This window comes from Vanrija pseudolonga, chromosome 5 (assembly GCF_020906515.1).
Source record: "Vanrija pseudolonga chromosome 5, complete sequence".
NCBI classification, from domain to species: Eukaryota; Fungi; Basidiomycota; class Tremellomycetes; order Trichosporonales; family Trichosporonaceae; genus Vanrija; species Vanrija pseudolonga.
In genome coordinates, this window is record NC_085853.1 from 999,315 (window position 1) to 1,016,751 (window position 17,437).

At 63.2% G+C, this 17,437-nt stretch overlaps 3 protein-coding genes across 3 annotated transcripts; 1 reads left to right on the forward strand and 2 right to left on the reverse strand.

Moving 5' to 3' along the window:
- Window positions 1-686: 686 nt before the first annotated feature.
- On the reverse strand, window positions 687-2,439 carry yteT_0 (Putative oxidoreductase YteT; the record flags this gene model as incomplete). The annotated part of the gene is made up of 4 exons (XM_062773585.1): window positions 2,252-2,439; window positions 1,512-1,946; window positions 1,248-1,455; window positions 687-1,193 (listed from the first exon to the last, which is right to left on the reverse strand). The coding sequence occupies exons 1-4, from the start codon at window positions 2,413-2,415 to the stop codon at window positions 687-689; spliced, it is 1,314 nt and encodes a 437-aa protein (XP_062629569.1). The 5' UTR covers window positions 2,416-2,439.
- A 4,734-nt stretch (window positions 2,440-7,173) lies between these two features.
- LOC62_05G007061 (uncharacterized protein) lies at window positions 7,174-8,770 on the forward strand (the record flags this gene model as incomplete). Its single annotated transcript, XM_062773586.1, has 2 exons — window positions 7,174-8,508; window positions 8,558-8,770. The coding sequence occupies 2 exons, from the start codon at window positions 7,174-7,176 to the stop codon at window positions 8,726-8,728; spliced, it is 1,506 nt and encodes a 501-aa protein (XP_062629570.1). The 3' UTR covers window positions 8,729-8,770.
- A 980-nt stretch (window positions 8,771-9,750) lies between these two features.
- Window positions 9,751-10,842, reverse strand: lepG (Trans-enoyl reductase lepG; the record flags this gene model as incomplete). Its single annotated transcript, XM_062773587.1, has 3 exons — window positions 9,751-9,948; window positions 9,985-10,752; window positions 10,789-10,842. The coding sequence occupies 3 exons, from the start codon at window positions 10,840-10,842 to the stop codon at window positions 9,751-9,753; spliced, it is 1,020 nt and encodes a 339-aa protein (XP_062629571.1).
- Between the last annotated feature and the right edge of the window lie 6,595 nt (window positions 10,843-17,437).

Below are 17,437 nucleotides of genomic sequence, written 5' to 3' on the forward strand. Positions count from 1 at the left end.
CCGTACCGGAGCATGCAGCATGCATGCTTTGGCAGCAAGCATCGGCCGGGAGTGTCGGTCAGTCGCGTCGGGCCCCGTGGTACACCCCGGTCAACTGCTGGGTCGTTTCGGCGAGAACGCCGCTTGGACCTTGGCACCCAGGGCGCGCGGGCATGCGGCTGCTTGGATGCCGGGGCCGTGCCACTGACTCTCTGACTCGTGCCACCAGGCCAAGGAGGCCACTGACCACGCTCAAAGAACTCGAGAATAACGTTCACAGAAGCAAGTCTACAGACGTGGGGCAGTGGGGCTGCAGCTTGCACGCGGGGCAGTGGACGATGCACGCGACCAGACGCGTGGCGCGTGGTTGCTAAGCTTGCGGACAGTGCCGCTTGCTCCTGCTCCTGCTCCACCTCGCGTGTTTACGTCTTCGGCACCCCGAAATCTTCGCGATCACGACCAACCGCGCTGAGCACGACCCCGCGGGCAGAATAGAACACGACACGGCGCGTGCGTGAGATCGGGACGGTATCGCGCGCGCGCGTCATGGGCGTCTGGCACTCCGTCTCGGACTCTTCCGGCTGGTTTGGGAAAAGTGGGAACTTGTGGTTTGCGGAACAGTGGGAACAGTACAAGCATGCTACATTCCTATTGCTACGGTAGTTACGGAAACTTTAGGCTCGGTACCACGCCGGGCCACTCCTCGCCTACGCCAGAGCAGCAGCCTTGAACGCGCCAAAGTCGACCACGCGCTTCTCCTTGCGCGCCTGCTCGGCGGCAAAGACAGTAAGGTGCGAGTTGAGGACGTCGTCGGGCGTGACGCCGAGCTTGCTCTGGTCGCGCTCGAGCACGGCCTCGATAAAGCACTGGCTGAGGCCGTCGTCGCCGCCGCCGTGGGCGACGCCGGGCATCTCCTCGGGCGTGTGGGTCTTGGACGTGCGGGTCAAAAAGTCGAACACGGTGAACGTCTTCATGTCGCCGCGCAGCTCGCCCTTGGTCCCCTGGATCACGGTCGCGCGGTTGCACTCGCTCTCGGTGAAGGCCGACATGGTCATGCTCGCCGTCACGCCGCCCTCGTACTCGATGTTGACGACCTGGTGGTCGACCACGTCGTTGCCGGCTTCGTACACGCACACGCCGTACGGGCCGTTCTTGAGCGTCGACGTGATGGTCTCGAGGTTGACCTCGTCGCCGTCGACCGCGACGGATGCCCACTGGGAGGAGAGTTAGTCGCGGTGTCTTGTACCGCGCGAGAACACCACACTCACCCCCTTGCGACCCTTCTCGACGAAGGGGTCAAGATAAATCTTCTTGGCGCTCCAGACGCAGTCCTTCTCGGCCGGGCAGTCGAGGCAGCGCGTCGCGTCGCCCGCCTCCTTGGGCTTGCGCGACGGCTTGAACAGGCCGATGCTGCCAAACGAGCTGATCTGGACGGGTGTACGGCCCGAGAGGTAGAACGAGAGGATGTCGAGGTCGCTGGGGGTGGGTGAGCGGGGGTCGAGGCGAGGAATGAAGCAGCGCCGCCCACTCACTGGCAACACTTTGTCATCAACGCAAAGCTAGTCTCCTCCTCCTTGCTCCAGTTACCGCGGACAAACGAGTGCGCAAAGTGCTGGTTGCCCACGGGCTCCATGTGCTGGATGTTGACAATGTCGCCGAGGGCGCCAGAGTCGATGACCTGCTTGACGGCGCGGTTGTACGGCGAGTAGCGGAGGACGTGGCCGATGCCAAAGATGAGCGGGTGGCCGGCGGTCGCCGACGCAGCCTGCACGTCCTTGACCATGTCGACGCACTCGGCCACCGTCGTCGCCATGGGCTTCTCGCACAGAATGTCGTAGCCCAGCTTGCTGAACGCCGTCACCATAGGCGCGTGCAGCTGGTCGAGCGTGCCGATCACCACGGCGTCGGCGAAGCGCGGGAGCGCGGCGACGTCCGTCCAGTCGTTGTAGAGGCGGTCGGGCGTGAGGCTGCGGGTGTGAGTGTGTGTTGGGCGTGGTGTCGCGTGTCGAGTACAACTCGTCGTCATCGCCTTCCTCGTCTTCCTCGTCGCAATCGCCTTCCTTGTCCTTGTCTTCCTTGTCTTCCCCCGCCCACCCACCCTCAAGCAAGCTTGCGAGCAAGGTCGCCCACCCACCCACCCTGCTGGGGCGAGCAAGACATCGCCCGCCCACCCACGCCTATGATCGCTGCGCGATCAAGAATGTTTGCCACCACCCACCCCTCCACCGCTCCGCCTCCCCTCCACCGGCTCCGCCTGCTCCGCCCCACTCACTGGTGCTGCCTTGCAAACAACTTGCGACGGTGCTCGCGCGGGTCGGCAACTGCCACAACCTTTGCCAGATCCGGGTGCTGGGTCGCATAGTTCGCGTAGGTGAGGCCGCGCTGGCCGCCGCCGAGGACGATGATCGTCACGGGTTTCTTGTTATCGGCCGTCATTATTGGACACAGGGTGGGTGGGGGTGGGGGTGGCTGAGGCGTCAGCGGCGTGCCGGCGCGAGCGGCGCGTGGGTACGTGGTGGACGTGGTGGTGGACTGTGCGGCGCGAGGTCGGGTCAGGCCAGGTACGTACTGGGTGCGCTTTATTCTTGTTGCGGCGCCGAAGAAGATGCGACTCTGAGACACTGGGAGAGAGGTGACTGACTGCCTGCCTTTGCAATCCCGAGCTTGGGCACGGGCCTCGCTCTGGGTTATGTATCTGCTCGCGAGAGAGCTCGAGACCTCGAGAGCATGCACGAGACACACTGTGCAACTCGGAGCGAGCTGGTCACCGAGTCGCGCGCGCTGTGGGGGAAGCTAGCGTATCGGCCAATCCCGAGAGATGCATTGGACGCGAGGCTGTCACTGCTCCACTAGCACAGTACGTTAAACATTCCACTAAGCACGGCAAGCTACGGCAACGATGTGAGCATGTTGACGCGCGCACGACCTGGCTGGCTGGTGGCTGGGGTTGCGGGGTGGGCTGGTGGGGGTGGGTGGTCGATCGGGGTGGAGGGCCGTCGAGGAGCCAAAGGGCCACCATGTGGCAAAAAGTCAACTCGCGCCGCTTTCGCCGAGTGCCCCATGTCAACCGGACAAGACGCCTCAAGACACGCACGCACGCGGGCAAACGGACCCCCAGCCCCCAGCGCCACGCACGCAGGTCCCCGCACGCATCGGGCGGGGGCGGGCGGGCGGGCGGGCGACGGGACAATTGAGTGAGTGCAGGCGAGCAGCGCAGCAGCATCCATGCACACATACGAGCGAGCGAGCGGGGCGCCCCGGTTGCTTGCCCCCTGCGCCCACATACCATGCCATGCCAGCATCTGTGTGGTGCTGACATGGGTCCCCGCAGGCCCCTGCCGAGGTCGGCGCCGAGAGCATGCGACCCATGTGCTGCACGGGCGGCGTAATCGCCATGTAAAATTAGAACGCGCACGGGGGGGCTGGCTCGCTGGCGATCGCGAGCAACAGAAGCAGCGCGGTGAGCAGCATCGAGTCGAGCACGGCGAGGACAGGCAAGAAAGAGCCATGCAGTAGCAGGCAGGCGGCTCCGCTGCCGCTCGCTGCGCTCGCTGCACGCGGCGCATGGCCTATCTGCCCACGGCGTATCTCTTATCCACCATTCAATGGCGACGTTGACGAGACGTCGAAAGCGGCGTGCGGGATAATCGGACGGTGCTCGAGGTCTCTGCTGCCCTGGACAGCTGCCCAGAATCACAGGGTCAGAAGCAGGCCAGGCGGCGGCAGGCTGAGAGGATTGGGAGTCGCGAGCATCCGGGCAAAGGGTTCAGGCTGAGGCAGCCAGGCAGCCAAGCAAAGGCAAGGCAAGACACCCAGGCAGGCAGGCAAGCGGCGGCGGCAAGCGACAAACCCACCCACCCACCACTTGCGGCAGAGACCCACCCAGCCAGACCGAGGTTAGGTTGGAAAATCCCAACGGCGCACCCAAACCCAGATCGCGTCGCGGCGAGGTCGCCGTTAAGGCCACCTTGGTCTGGCGCGCTGGCTGGCACCGTCCACGCTCCTCACGCTCCGGCCATCACAGACACCACTACCGCCGCCGCCGCTGCACCCGACACGAGTTATATAACTAGCGAGCGCGCGAGGCCATGACTCGTTCTCCCAACAGCCCCTTCTGGCGCGCCCTACTAGCCCTCTCACAACACCTTCAACGATAACAACAGCAACAACTCGCATCGAACATGGGCTACGCTTCGACGCTTGCTGCCATCAAGGTTGGCAGCTTTAGGTGTAAGTGGAATAATAATTACATTTCCCAAGGCACAATAAACAGCGCCGTAACTACGGGCTGTAATGACCGTGTGCCTCGCAAGCCAAGCCAAGCCGGCCGGCAAGCCACACGACCACCACCACCACCACCATGCACCAATACTCACACCCCCATTAGACAACTCGCCTTGGACGCAAGTCGCCCTCACTGGCTTTGTCTGCTTCTGCTCCCCCGGTCTCTTCAATGCTCTCTCGGGTCTCGGTGCCGGTGGCACGGCGTCCATCGCCCTCTCGGACATTGCAAACTCGGTTCTCTACGCCATGTTTGCTCTGACTGGTAAGTCGTCGAATCTGGCGGGCTCATGATCGAGATCCGCTGCGCAACAAGCTATGGCAGCTGACACAGATTAGGTTTCGTCGCTGGATCCATTAACAACGTTCTCGGCACTCGTCTTACTCTCTGTCTTGGCACTATCGGCTACTCGCTCTACGTCGGCTCGCTCTGGGCGTTCCAGAAGCACGACAATGCCGGTCCCTTCTGGGTGGTGGCAGGCGGCATCCTCGGTGTCTGCGCTGCCCTCCTCTGGACGGCTGCCGGTCAGATCATGATGTCCTACCCCCAGGAGAAGGACAAGGGACGCTCCTTCTCCCTCTTCTGGTCCGTCTTCTCGATGGGTGGTGTCATTGGCGCTGTCATCGCCATTGGTGTCCAGGTCGCTTCGGGCGGAACCCACAAGAACGCTTCGACGGCCGTCTACATCGTCTTCCTCGTCCTCATGCTCACCGCCATCCTCACCGCGTGGCTCGTCCTGCCCCCCAACTATGTCGTTCGTGCCGACGGCACCCTCGTCGACCTCGAGGACTCGGTCCCTGTCGGCGTCGAGGTCCGCGCGTTCCTCAAGCAGTTCACCGATTGGCGCATGCTTGCGCTCTTCCCAATGTTCTTCGCGTCGAACTACTTCTATGCCTACCAGGGTTCGGTCGTCGCCTTCATGTTCAACGCCCGCACTCGTGCTCTCTCCTCGTTTGTCACCAACCTCGGCGCCGTTATCGGTGCCAACGCCATCGGTTTCCTCCTCGACTACCTCCCCTACAACCGTCGCAAGCGCACTGTCATCGGCTGGGCCGTCACCCTCGTCTGCATCTGCATCGTCTGGGGCGCCGGCGGTATCTCTTTCCAGCAGAAGTACAAGGAGCAGTTCGTCCGCGACAAGTCCAAGGCTTCTGCCATGGCTTGGGACTGGTCCGACAAGGAGTCGAGGACTGCCCTCCTCCTCATGTTTGCCTACTACTTCTGCGACTCGCTCTTCCAGGGTCTTGCCTACTACATCATGTCGACCCTCACCAACGACCCCTTCAAGCTTGCCCGTATGACCGGCTACTACAAGGGTGTCCAGTCGGCCGGTGCTGCCGTCTCGTTCGCCATGGACGCCGTCTTCACGGCTTACAGGACCGAGCTCCTCGTCTCGTGGCTCATGATGGTTGTCTCGCTCCCCCTCGCTCTCTGGGTCATCCTCAAGACCCCCGACACCAACATGGACACGGAGCAGGTCGTCCACGTTGAGGACCTCAACGCCGACCAGCTCCACAACGCCGCCATCCCCAAGGGCCACCACGACAAGGGCCACGACGAGGAGAAGGTTGTCGAGGCCCACCTCGACAAGTAATCAGGCTCGTGTTCATGACTGGTGGTTCCGCTCAATCTAGTAGCAGTTGTGACATAGTCTCAAAGTAATGCAAGCAGGTGCTTGACTGTGTGTGGCAGGGCGGGGCTGCGAGAGCAGGGAGTAGCCACTTCGCCCCCTTATCTCTCGCGCAATGTGTAGGCATCTGAAGGGTATTTCAGAGAGCTCAAAGTCAAGCGACCAGAACAACCATTCCTAACAGCTAATTCTCACCACACTCACCATCCCGAGGGGTGGTGGTGGTGGTGCAGTCAATACCGAGTGGCGATAGTGATTGATGCCTTGACCGTCAGACCAGCGCAAAGCCACCACTCGGCAACTCTGGGCGTGCTAATCCTGGCTCCACGCCCAAGCTCACGGCGAGCACGAGCTTTCCGCCGCCCGCAGCAGCAGCGGCACGTGAGTGCCCGCCCGCAGGCACCGTGCGGGCGGGCGGGTGGCGTGGCGTGGCCGATGCGCCGCGTTCGCCGGAGGTCGCCGGAGACACCGGCCGGCGTGTTGCACGAGAACAAGCACATAGTGGGACGATACGGGCCTGCGGACGGTGCGATAAGAGGCGTTGGCGTGGGAAGGCGATAGGGGTGGCGCGGGCTGGAGGCGCTACCGTAGATTGAGGTACGACGAGGTGGACGGTGCGTGAGTGGCGGTTTGGGCTGGTGGCCTGGTTGTCGTGCTGCGGGTGTGGCGATAGACGTATCGCTAGGTCAATGGGACCCGCTAGGCAGCAAGTTTGGTGGGGAAAGCATGACTGATAGTGGCAAGGATGGCGTATGACAGCGGTCGAGGAAACAATCATCATGCACCATTGTGAAGGCGGAGCATGACCTGCATTGACGCCTCTTCACACCCAGTCCTGCTCCCCATCACTCAGAAAAGGCCCCCCAACGTTCGAATAACACGCGGGGAGAGATATCCAGTCATGCTGTTAACCACGGGGCGCCCGAGGTCGCTCGACACTCGCCTTGGCTGGTGTGGCGGCGGCGTGGGAGGGATCTTAACGTCCGCGTGCCGCAGTACGAGAATATTGGGCTCTATGGACCCGAAGGGGTCTACATACCAGGTATATTCACCCGTTTGGGAACAGAAACCCAGCTTAATGCATGTTGTGGGGTGTCTATTGGGATTCCAAAGTCCTCACGGTAGAGTTGGCTCGAGGTCTGCCTCGTCGCGTGGCTGGCACGCTGTTCCCACGCGACGGCCGACCTCCACCGACGCGATCGCCCGTGCATACACACGCCGCGTTCCGCAAGCTCATCGCAACGTTCATTCACACCACCCTCATCGCCACCCACCATCGACGATGTCAAGACCGAAACGCACAGGAAAGAACAAGCAGGCGCCTCCGCCGGCGCCGCACCGCGCCGCGGCGGCAAGCAAGCGGCGGGTCCGGAAGGGCAAGGCCGCCCCAACCGCGCCGGCCAAGCCGGCGCCCGTGCTCGACACGAGCGCGTACCCGCACCTCCTGGACGAGATCATCGTGCACGCGCCGTACGAGGTGCTCCTCGCGCTGCGGGAGACGAGCCGCGCCGTGCGGCGCCGCGTCGACCGCAGCCTGTACCGCCACATCTTGCTCGGGCGCGAGGACCAGCACCTGCCGAGCACGGTCGCGGACGACATTGACGAGGACGCGCTCCTCGTCGTCGCTGCCCCGGACCGGATGTGGGAGACGGGCGAGTGCTTGCCCGGGTTCCCCCCGACAGAAGTCTACCAGATCCTCGACCTGGTCGAGGACCTCGAAGAGGCCGAAGCGCGCGCCGCAGGCCCGACGACGCGCGCAATGACCGCCGCCAAGGAGATGCGCGACGAAGAAGAAGACGAGGAATACGCCCACCAGAAGGCGTACCTCGCGCACACGAAGATCGTCGACGTGCAAACCACGCACGGGGCGTACCTCGTCTGGCTGTCGCACCTGCACCCCGAGGCGTTTGGCGTCGTGCGCGCGTTCTGCGGCAACGAGGGGTTCTACCAGACCAACCCCGTGCTGCTCGCCGACACGCTCGTCGTCATGCCGCAGACGCAGCCGTCGAGCTTCCCCATGCCGGCGCAGCAGACGCCGCTGCGCTTCTTCCCGCGCGCGACCAGGCGCGTAGTGCACCACGTCAAGATGCCGCTGAATGCCGAGGACCCGGTGCTCGCGTTCCGCCGCTTCCCGCTGCCGCCGCTCGACGCGCCCGACGCCGAGCCGGGCCAGCAGGTGTTTGTCTTCTCGGATGCGAGCCCCAACCTCGTGCCGGACGCAGTGGAGCGCGCAAAGCGCGTGCTCGCCGAGCTGGCCGGCAAGTCGCCCCTCCGCAGGTGGCACTACCTCGCTGCTGAGCTCGCGCCGAGCGTGCGCGCCGGCGGGCAGGTGCTGATTGTCGACTTTGACAAGATCGACAACGACTGGTTCCAGTTCGACGCGGACGCGACGCCGGCACAGCGCCAGGAGAGCCTGCGCCTCCGCGTGCTGGGCGAGCTGCTCGGCGACTCGGACGTCGCGGGCCCGCATCTCGACCTTGTCGCGGAGTTGGACCCTGTCGCGAGCGAGGCTGAGGCGCTCGCGATGGTCGATGCGAGCTTGGCGTTTACCACGCGCGCAGAGTGGGAGACGGGGCTGACAGCCGAGGAGGTCGAGCTGTTTGCGGTGGACTCATTGGTGAGTGGCGCAGGGGGGCTTACTCCCGCTGGGGCTGACGGAGGACCAGGCGCAGCGCGAACTCGACACGGCACTAGACATTCAATCCGGGCACGCGCGCGTCGTCGACATCATTGTCGCCAGCATCGACCTCGAGTCGGAGGACGCCGAGGCCACGGCCACGCTGCTGATGCAGCAGGGCCCGCCGGACGGCGGGTGGGACGGTGACTGGGACATGTGAGGGGGAGGTGGGGTTGGACGGTGCGGTAATAGACGCGGAGGGTTGTATATATGGACGCCGATGACAGTGTCGAGGACCAGGTGTTGGCGCCGAGAGGCATAGCGCCTCGTCACTGATAGCTTGGAAGGCACTGACCGGAGAGACACTAACGCGGTGACGTCCCAGCGAACGCACCGAGCTCACTACCAGATGAGCAGATGTGGACGCCTCGAGCCCATCAGCGCCACGCCACGGCCGTCCACCTGCCGCCCACTCGTCCAGCAAGGAACGACCGCATCGTGCTGCACCCTCGTCTGGCTGGCAGCCGCACGCGCCAGTGGGCCAACCGCCACACCTGAACGAACAACACCGCCGTGTGCTCTCCAACGGCGCCACCACACTCCCACGCCAACGATGAGCGCACACACTCCCACCCTCGTCGACGGCCCCACACAACCCCAGCTTCCTCACCACCACCTCGCACGCACACCCGCGCACGGCGATCCTCCCGGCCATTCCATTCCATTCCCTTGCGATTCCAGGACCCTGCTGCCTGCTCGCAGTAACCAACACAAACGCAGGTACGCTCCGCTCAAAAGTCGCCGCGGCAGTGCACATGCCGTGCCGCATTCGGCACCGTCTAAGTCCGCGACCAGTGCGTGAGTGAGTGGGCGGCAGCGGCAGCGTGCCGCCCACCCCGCCGACCTTGTTGTTTGCGGTCGCAGCAGCGGCGGCGTTCAAGAAGCTATAGAGAGAGTCACCGCCGCCACACTGCAGTGCCGATCCAGGCGAGGCCACGCTCGCTGGATGACTGCTACATATGTACTGTTAGTCGCCACTTCCGGCGGATGTGCGGTGCCTCCCTCCTTGGGCCATCGGAAGCAGAGGCTGGTCGCGCAGGGTGTGCGGCATGATGATGGCATGATGGCATTTTAATATTGTGCGGGGCGGTGGTGTGGAGCGGTGCAGGCGGTGTGGGGGAATCCCTCATGCCGGCGAGTCAGTCGCTGTGGCAACGGGGTAGCATGGGCATCTGGCTACGACTACGGCGCGACCTTGAACACGAGCTTGGTGGCACTCACTCTGCCGGCCCTGCTCTCCCCCAGGCCGTCAATGACGGCGTCCAGCCCATCACGCACGGTGACTGGCGTCGGGCGCACCCCGTCCGCGATGAGGCGGGGCACGCGCGCGTAAAAGTCCTTTGTGAAGACAAAGTTCTTCTCGATGAAGAATGCGGTGTGCTAGGCGGGTCAGCTGGGTCGGGTTGGCGCACTCACGCGCGGCTGCACCGTGCCGAGGCTGCTCGCGATCGCCTTGCCACTAGGGTCGCCGGGCACGATGCTCGCGAGCCCTCCCTCGCGGACGACCTTGGTCGAGATGGCCCAGCCCGCGCCGCCGGCGAGCTCGGCACCCTGCGGTACCTGCCCGCCCGTAATGCGGAGAATCTGGGCCACGACGTCGGGTTCGTGATAGTCGACGACTGCGTCGGCGCCGTTCTGCTGCACAAAGTCGAAGTTGGCACGCGACGCCGTGGCGACCACGCGCAGGCCGGCACGCTTGGCGAACTGGATCAAGAAGCTGCCCACAGCGGTACTCCCGCCCGACACGAACAGCCACTGTCCTTTGTTGTCGTTTGTCGCCGCTGCACCTGTCGGATATGCGTGACCGAGGCTCTGGAAGAGCACTTGGGCCGCCGTGCCGGCGCCGATGCCCCACGTCGCGGCGTGCGCGAGGTCCAAGCTGGCGGGCACGGCGAAGCCGAGGCCCTCATTCACGACGGCGTACTCTGCTGCGCCGCCCGTCTCGGTGCTCTTGTTCCCGACCGCGAGGCCGGCAACGCGGTCGCCGACAGCGAAGCGGCTCACGCCCTTGCCGATGGCCACGACCTCGCCTGCCACGTCGACGCCGACGACGGTCCCGGGGCCAGTGAGGCTCGCATCGAGCTGCTTCCAGTCGGTTGGGTTGAGCGCGTAGTACGCCGTCTTGAGGAGCACCTCGTCGTCGCGGATGGCCGGGACCGGGATGGTGCGGACCTCGGCGACACCCTGGGTCCGTTAGCGGGGAGGTGGGACGCGGCTTACCTTGTCCTTGTGAACTACGGCGCGCTGCGTGGCGGGGATGGTGGCGGTGGTCATGGTGCAGCTGGTGTTGGTGTATGCTCTGCTCGTTGAGGTCGGGCTCAGACTTAATAGCCCCCATCCCACACCCCCGCCACACCCCATAGCAGCTCCGACGCCATCTCGACCGAGGTCGACGCCGCCACCGTCGTCGCTATTGTCGCGAAGAACACTCGCAATCTCGGATCAAAGCGACGACCACGACGAATGACACCATCGTCGTTGCTGCTGTTGTGTCCGCCGCGTGGCTGATTAATCAGATCGGTGACGACCGAGTCACTCTTGTCGTCGTGCTCAAGCCTCTGCCGAGGTAAAGTCGTAGAGGTTATCTCGAGGTGGCGTGGTGGCGATCTACATGCCGGATCTGAGCCACTTGAGTTGGAGAGACGCACTCAACCAGCTTGCTTCCATTGCTTCCACTGTCGCCACCTTTGTCCCATCGCCACTGCTGCCGACTATCGCCACTCTGTGGAGCTATGAGCATGCATCGCCGGCCATGAGCCTGCCGGCGCACGCACGCAAGCATTGCGCCGCCGCACAGGATCCTCATCGATCACAGGATTCCTGTGCAAGTGTCTCATACATGGGAGCGTGAGTGAGCTGAGCTGTCGCTCGCTCGCTCGTCGCCGTCCGTCGTCGTCATCGCAAGGCACAGACCCGCTGTGACGCACCGGCGATGCTCATTGGCCCGTCGAGCCCTGCCCATCTTCATGCATAAGTCGCTGCGAGGTCGCAGAGCTGCTGCTGCTGCGCTCTCGCCGCGTTTCAAGGCCGGCGAAAACTGGGTCCTGTTCCGGCGGGGGTCTGCCCCGCTGCTGGCCCCCGGGCGAGGGACATGCCGGCAGCTCTCAAGCGCGGGAGTCGGCCAATCATTCAACAAACTCTGAAGCAACTGTCCCACCCCGGCGACGTGCTACTGGCTGGCTGGCTGGCTGGCTGGCTCGCTGTAAGGACATATGACTGGCTGGGTGCGGCGTTCAATCCATCCCTCCGGCGCCGCCGGCGGCGGAGTCGCGGCCGGCCGTGCTACTGTGAACGCGGAGCGCCAATCATGCATCCATCCATCCGTCCATTCAGAGCACACGGTGGTGGTGTGATCTACAGTACATGCACTAGCCCCTCCGGCAGACTCGGAGTCACGATGATCACTCACTCACCCCACACTGGCCCCCGTGAAGCTCGGGAATTGGGATGGGGTGGATGAAACGCGCCAAGATGACGACACGGTCGACTTGTTTCTGCCAGAACATATGGGATGCCGCGCAGTGTCGTCACTGGCTGGCTGGTTGAGAGCTCGTGTCCTCGTGCCCATGCTCCTGTGGTCTAGCCCAGCTCCAGCTCCAACTCCAGCTCCAGCTCCCAGCTCCAGGCAGCTCCAGGAGCTATTCCCCGCGCTCCTGTCTCGCTCGGATGCTGTGAGCGAGTGAAAGAGCTCCTATCCCTCCCCTCCCCTCCCCTCCCCTCCCCTCCCCTCCCCTCCTCTCCCCCGTCCCCTCCCCGCCCCTCTCACCCGGGAGGGATGGATGCAGGACAGCTGACCAGCGACTGACGCAAGTGTGTACCCCTCGCGAGGCTAATGACCTGATCGACGTCGGTGCCTCTCCGGTGCCATGGGTGGCAATGGCGCCAGGAGCGCGCCAGTGCAGTAAATGACTGGCTGGATTTGCACTGCAGCGTCGTCGTGTCTCACTAGCATAGCAGCAGCACTGCAGGGGCAGTACACAAACCAAGGTTAGATCTACGGCCCCTCCGACCCGGCTCGATTGGCCTTGTCCTGGTCCTTGTGTCTCGTCGTTCCCGCCGTGAACCTGGCCCTAAAAGGCACGCTTTCCAGTGGTGACATGTCGGCGGTGCACCACCAGAGGCATGCTAACCGGAACGTACCCGCGCTGCCGTTCACACCCCCGCGTTCATGTATGGTAGCTCGAGCCTCGAGGCTTCATGGTTTGCGCCAGCCCCTGCGCCGTGCCGTGAGAGCGTCGCGAAGTGTCGCGCTCGTTCGTCACTGGCGTCTCCGTACAAGCCGGCGACGTGATGATGGCGGCGTCTCTAGTCGTCAAGGAGCGAGGCAGCGTGCCCCGGGCCGGTGGTTGGTTGGTTGGTTGTGTCCCATGCCCACCACATCCAGCGGTCCGCCGGTGTGCGTGCTAGTCGACCATCGCCGGGCGGCACGGGGCATGGTGATCAACCAACACCAACCACGGCTGTCTCGTGGCGGCGACAGATCCGTGATCGCCCTTGCCGTCAGGCGGTGCGCCAGAGACACGACACGCAGAGTTCATGCTTGTTTTGACAGGGCAAGTCCCAAGTCGCCAAGCGTCGAGCCCTCCCTGGCCAGTTCCCGCCGCTGGCTCGCTCGCTCCTGCTCAGATGATCATTCCGACCGACCGACCGTGTGCAATGTCCCAGCAGCTGACCTAGTCGCGTCGTTGTCGTGCTCCTCGTCTAGCACAGCCCAACCGGGCCGCCGTGGCCCGCGCCCGAACCAACGTAACTTGTCGCCGCGCCGCGCCGTTGCTGCCCCCCCCCCCCCTCCCCCTGCCGAGGAATGGTCGCGCGCCGCCGAGCCAACGCGCACGCCGGCCCGATCTGTCTGGGCCGGCCTGCATCGTACGCCTCGCGCATCATACAAGGCCGCAGTGCGTAGTCTTGGCCTCGCGCAGCTTTAAATAACATGAATGTATGCGCCGTGCGTCATGACTTTTTGCCCTCAACTTCTCGCTGGTCAAGTCTGTTGCCAGTGCCGACAACTTGTTCGCCTCATCAACCCATTGTCAGCTGCTGCCTCACCACTCCTGACACATTTCTCGTGTCACAGAGCTCAGCTCAGCTGCAATTTCCCCACCTCCCCACCTCCCCACGCACTCCACCCCCCTGCCGCACACGCCGCAATAAACAAAGGCAGGCGCTCTCCACAAACGCCTCGTAAACGCCTCTCAAGCCGCCGCCCCTCCTTTGAAACCAGGTAAGTGCGCTGCGCCGTCCTATCTACGGCCGAGAGCCGCGGCTGCTCGTCACTGCCGGCTACGTCGTCGTCGCCACTGTGTTGGTTTGTCCGTATCATCTTGCTCTCGCGCGCCCGCCACCCCCCCGTTACGATAGCCCTGTCGATCCGCGGTCACGAAGTACGTGCTAGCTGGTGGCAGGCGGGGGTTGCAACACCCTACCCGCGCTCGCTCCGAGACCGAGACGCAGCTCGCCGTCCATCTTCCCTGGACCGGCGTCTTTTTCATCCCTCTGCCCTTCCCCTGTCGCCTTGCTCGTCAGCGCCGGACAACGGCGGCGGCGGCGAACGAGGCGGAGAGGCGGAGGAGGCGGCACGGTGACTAAATGCGCACCTGCTCCTTTGGTTTGTGACGAGAACCAAGCTTGCATCCCTCCCCCTTCCTCCGTCTCTCCTCACCTTACAATGGGTTGGGTGCATGCGCGTGCCCGGCCGACCCCCGCCCGGTGCTGCTGCCTCCGCCGCCGCCGCCGCCGCGACCAAGGCCGCCAGCCTGGGCAGGGGCCAAACCGGCTTGCGGCGTGCTCGTGCCGTGGCTCCGGCGCGCGGCCCCTGTCCTGCCGCGCATGTATCCATTGTTCCACTCGCTCCGCGCCGCCGTCGTCCTGTTGCCTGGACCCATGGTCCGTTCCCAGTTCTGGGGACCCTCTGGTGCCACCCCTAGTCACGCTCGTGCTGGAGTGGAGCTGGTCGGTCGGAGCGAGACTGTGGATCCTGCACACCGCATGTGCCCAGCAGCAGCACGCACGTAAGCTTGCTTGCTGGGTGGGTGGGCTCCCTCCCTCACTCCTCGGCATGATTGCCTTATTCTGCCGCCCAAGCCGAACACCCCCTACCCCTGTGGAAACACAACCTGTGACGTACGAGCTGTACGTACAAGCTTCCTGCTTCTCGTCACCCTGCAAGTCTCTCCTCTTCCCCTGGGCCGACAAGCTCAGCAACAGGGGCGAGGTAATAATAATGTTCGGAGAAGGAGCGCGGGGGGTGGGGGTGGAGGTGGATGCTGCTGCTGCTGCTGCTGTCCACGAGCGAGGCGAGTATGCGTCCGACCCGCCCCCTTGCTAGTCTCTGTCCCCCGTCGTTACACCCGTCCCCGACATGTGTCGTGGTTCGGTCCTTGCTCCAACTCCCACGCAACGTCGGGGGTCCCAGTGTTCACGGGGTGGGCTAGAGAGTTTACAGTTGGCAGTCATGTGGTCGGTCGGCTGACGTTCAAGTTTCGTAACTCCAAAAAGGATCGACCGGCGATCATCATCGAGCATCCTCTCCAACGAAATCCAATCTATCACACCCCCACCCACATTCACCACCTTGCCTTTTGGCATCACCCTCACTTCACCTCCTCCCCGAGCCTCTCTCTCGAGGACGCGGCAAGCACGCACCACACGCTCCTTGCTCCATATCACCTGCCCACTTCATCCCCCCCGGCCCCCGGTTTCGGACCCTGCCCCGATCACCGTCCGGTTCGCGCTAGCCCACCGCTGGTCAGTCACGTTGCTACAAACGGTGACTACATTGTCTGGGACCACCACTTTTTTGCAGTGCCATTCCATTCAACTACACTCCTCGCACGACAACGACGACGACTCGTGACTGCGCGTGGGCACAACAAAGTCGAGATTGTCGACGCGGCACCGGTGCACACTATCTCGTTTGGGCGTTCACATCCTCAAGCCACCACCGACCCACGCTCCCTGCTACCAATCTTACTAAAGCCGCGCCGACGAGCAACATTGTTGACATTGTCTCTTGTTGCGTGGGCACATCTTTACAGATCTCCTTGACCGTATTTTAGACTTGGACGATCCGTGGCCCGGCAGCGCCAGACGACGCCTTCCCGTCCCCGGCCTGTGAATAGAACGAAACGCCAACCCCGTCACGCAAAACGCGCCGACGCCGCCGCCGCCGACGCCGCCACCACATACCTTTGTTTCTCCCTCGGATCTCTTTGATCCCTTAGACCTCGGCACTGCCCCACTGCGATCTGCACAGTCGTGTCAGACGACTGTAGCCATACGAAACGCTGCGATAGACCAACACCGTGAACAAGCGGTACACGCCGACGCAAGCGCCACGACCCACAACTCAGGACGTCTACTTCCCTGCGTCCTCGTGCCCATCAACCTGTCGGGTCATCCGTCATCTCAGGGGATATCGAGGTTGCACACCAGACAGTGCATCTGACCTGAACAACGCGATACGCTGCAGGGCTGCAGCAACAGCATTCGCGCAACAACAGCAGCAAGCAGGGCCTGTGCTAAGAGGCCAGAGTGCTGCACGGTCAATAGATAGAGAGACTCACGGTCGGCATTCACACCATTGCTTAGGGAACAACGGTCGAACCCTCACGAGAGTCACACGCCGCCGCAGCGGAAACCACTGGAACACTTTGCACTAGCCCCCACCAAGGCAAGGCCAAACTCCTCAAGCTGCTTCGTCTTCTTAAGACCCCGGAACGCGATCCACCGGCAGCCTTCTCGGCACAGAGTATGTACGGTGGTGGCGGTTTTAGACGTTCGCCATCCGCACGCACAGCGACACCGTCGTCGGCCGAGATGCGCGAACTTGGCCTCTCGGCCATGTTCGTTACGACTTCGGAGAAGAATGTAAGTCAACAAGAGTCGAGTGTGGCTAATTAATAAACACGCTGACACCTCTGCCACAGGCCGTCATCGTCTACGTCTCTGAATCCATGACAGAAATCTTGGGCTACGAGTCCAAAGACCTGCTGGGCAAGTCGAGCTTTCTCATCTTTCACCCCGATGAGATTGAAGCCTTGACCCAGGTCCACTAGTGAGTCTCCGCTGGCGGTTGCAGTGCCACAACACCCCCCTTGCGGACGCGGCTAACCATCGCAGCGACTCTCTGCTCCACAACAAGGTCGGCTGTGTCATTTACACGCGCTTGCTACACCAGCGAGGCTTCTACGTGGACTGCGCATGCTCATAGTAAGCATTCGTGGCACACGACAGGTGGCTGACGCAAGCTCGCACGTTTACGACCTGACGGTCGGTGTCGTGACACGAGCCATCAATGGTCCAAACGACATCCGTGAGTTGTCTCAGAACGCACAGGACCCCTCCCACTAATTCCACAGGGCTTGCGGCGACGGCTCGCGAGGTCATAGAAGCTCGAGGGGGGCTCGAGGGTCTCCACGCTCGCGTACGTGCGCAGTGGGTCGCGTGTGGCTGACGTTTCAGAATTATAATAGATCATCTCCGCGGAGCCAGCGTTCGCCGACGGCGACCCCAGGTCCGCCCGGATCGACCCCCCGGCCGTCTTCAGGCCCCACAATACCAATACCTCGGCCAGACCGTCTAGGATCGGCATTAGACGCCCCCGTGCCCGATGAGTGGACAAGGGCAATAGACGACAGGATACCACGGACATTCTACCTTCTGGATCGATTCACAGAAACGGCGCGAATCATGTTTGCATCGAACGATCTCATAATCAATGGCAGCAAGGTGGGTACCGTCGAGGATTTGACGAGTTTGCATTTATTTTTTACTGACCACCGCATCCATGCAGCTTAAAGGGCAGTCACTGTACTCTATCATTAGGCCTAGCGACAGGCCGAAAGTGCGTCAGTGGATCGAGGCGGCCAAG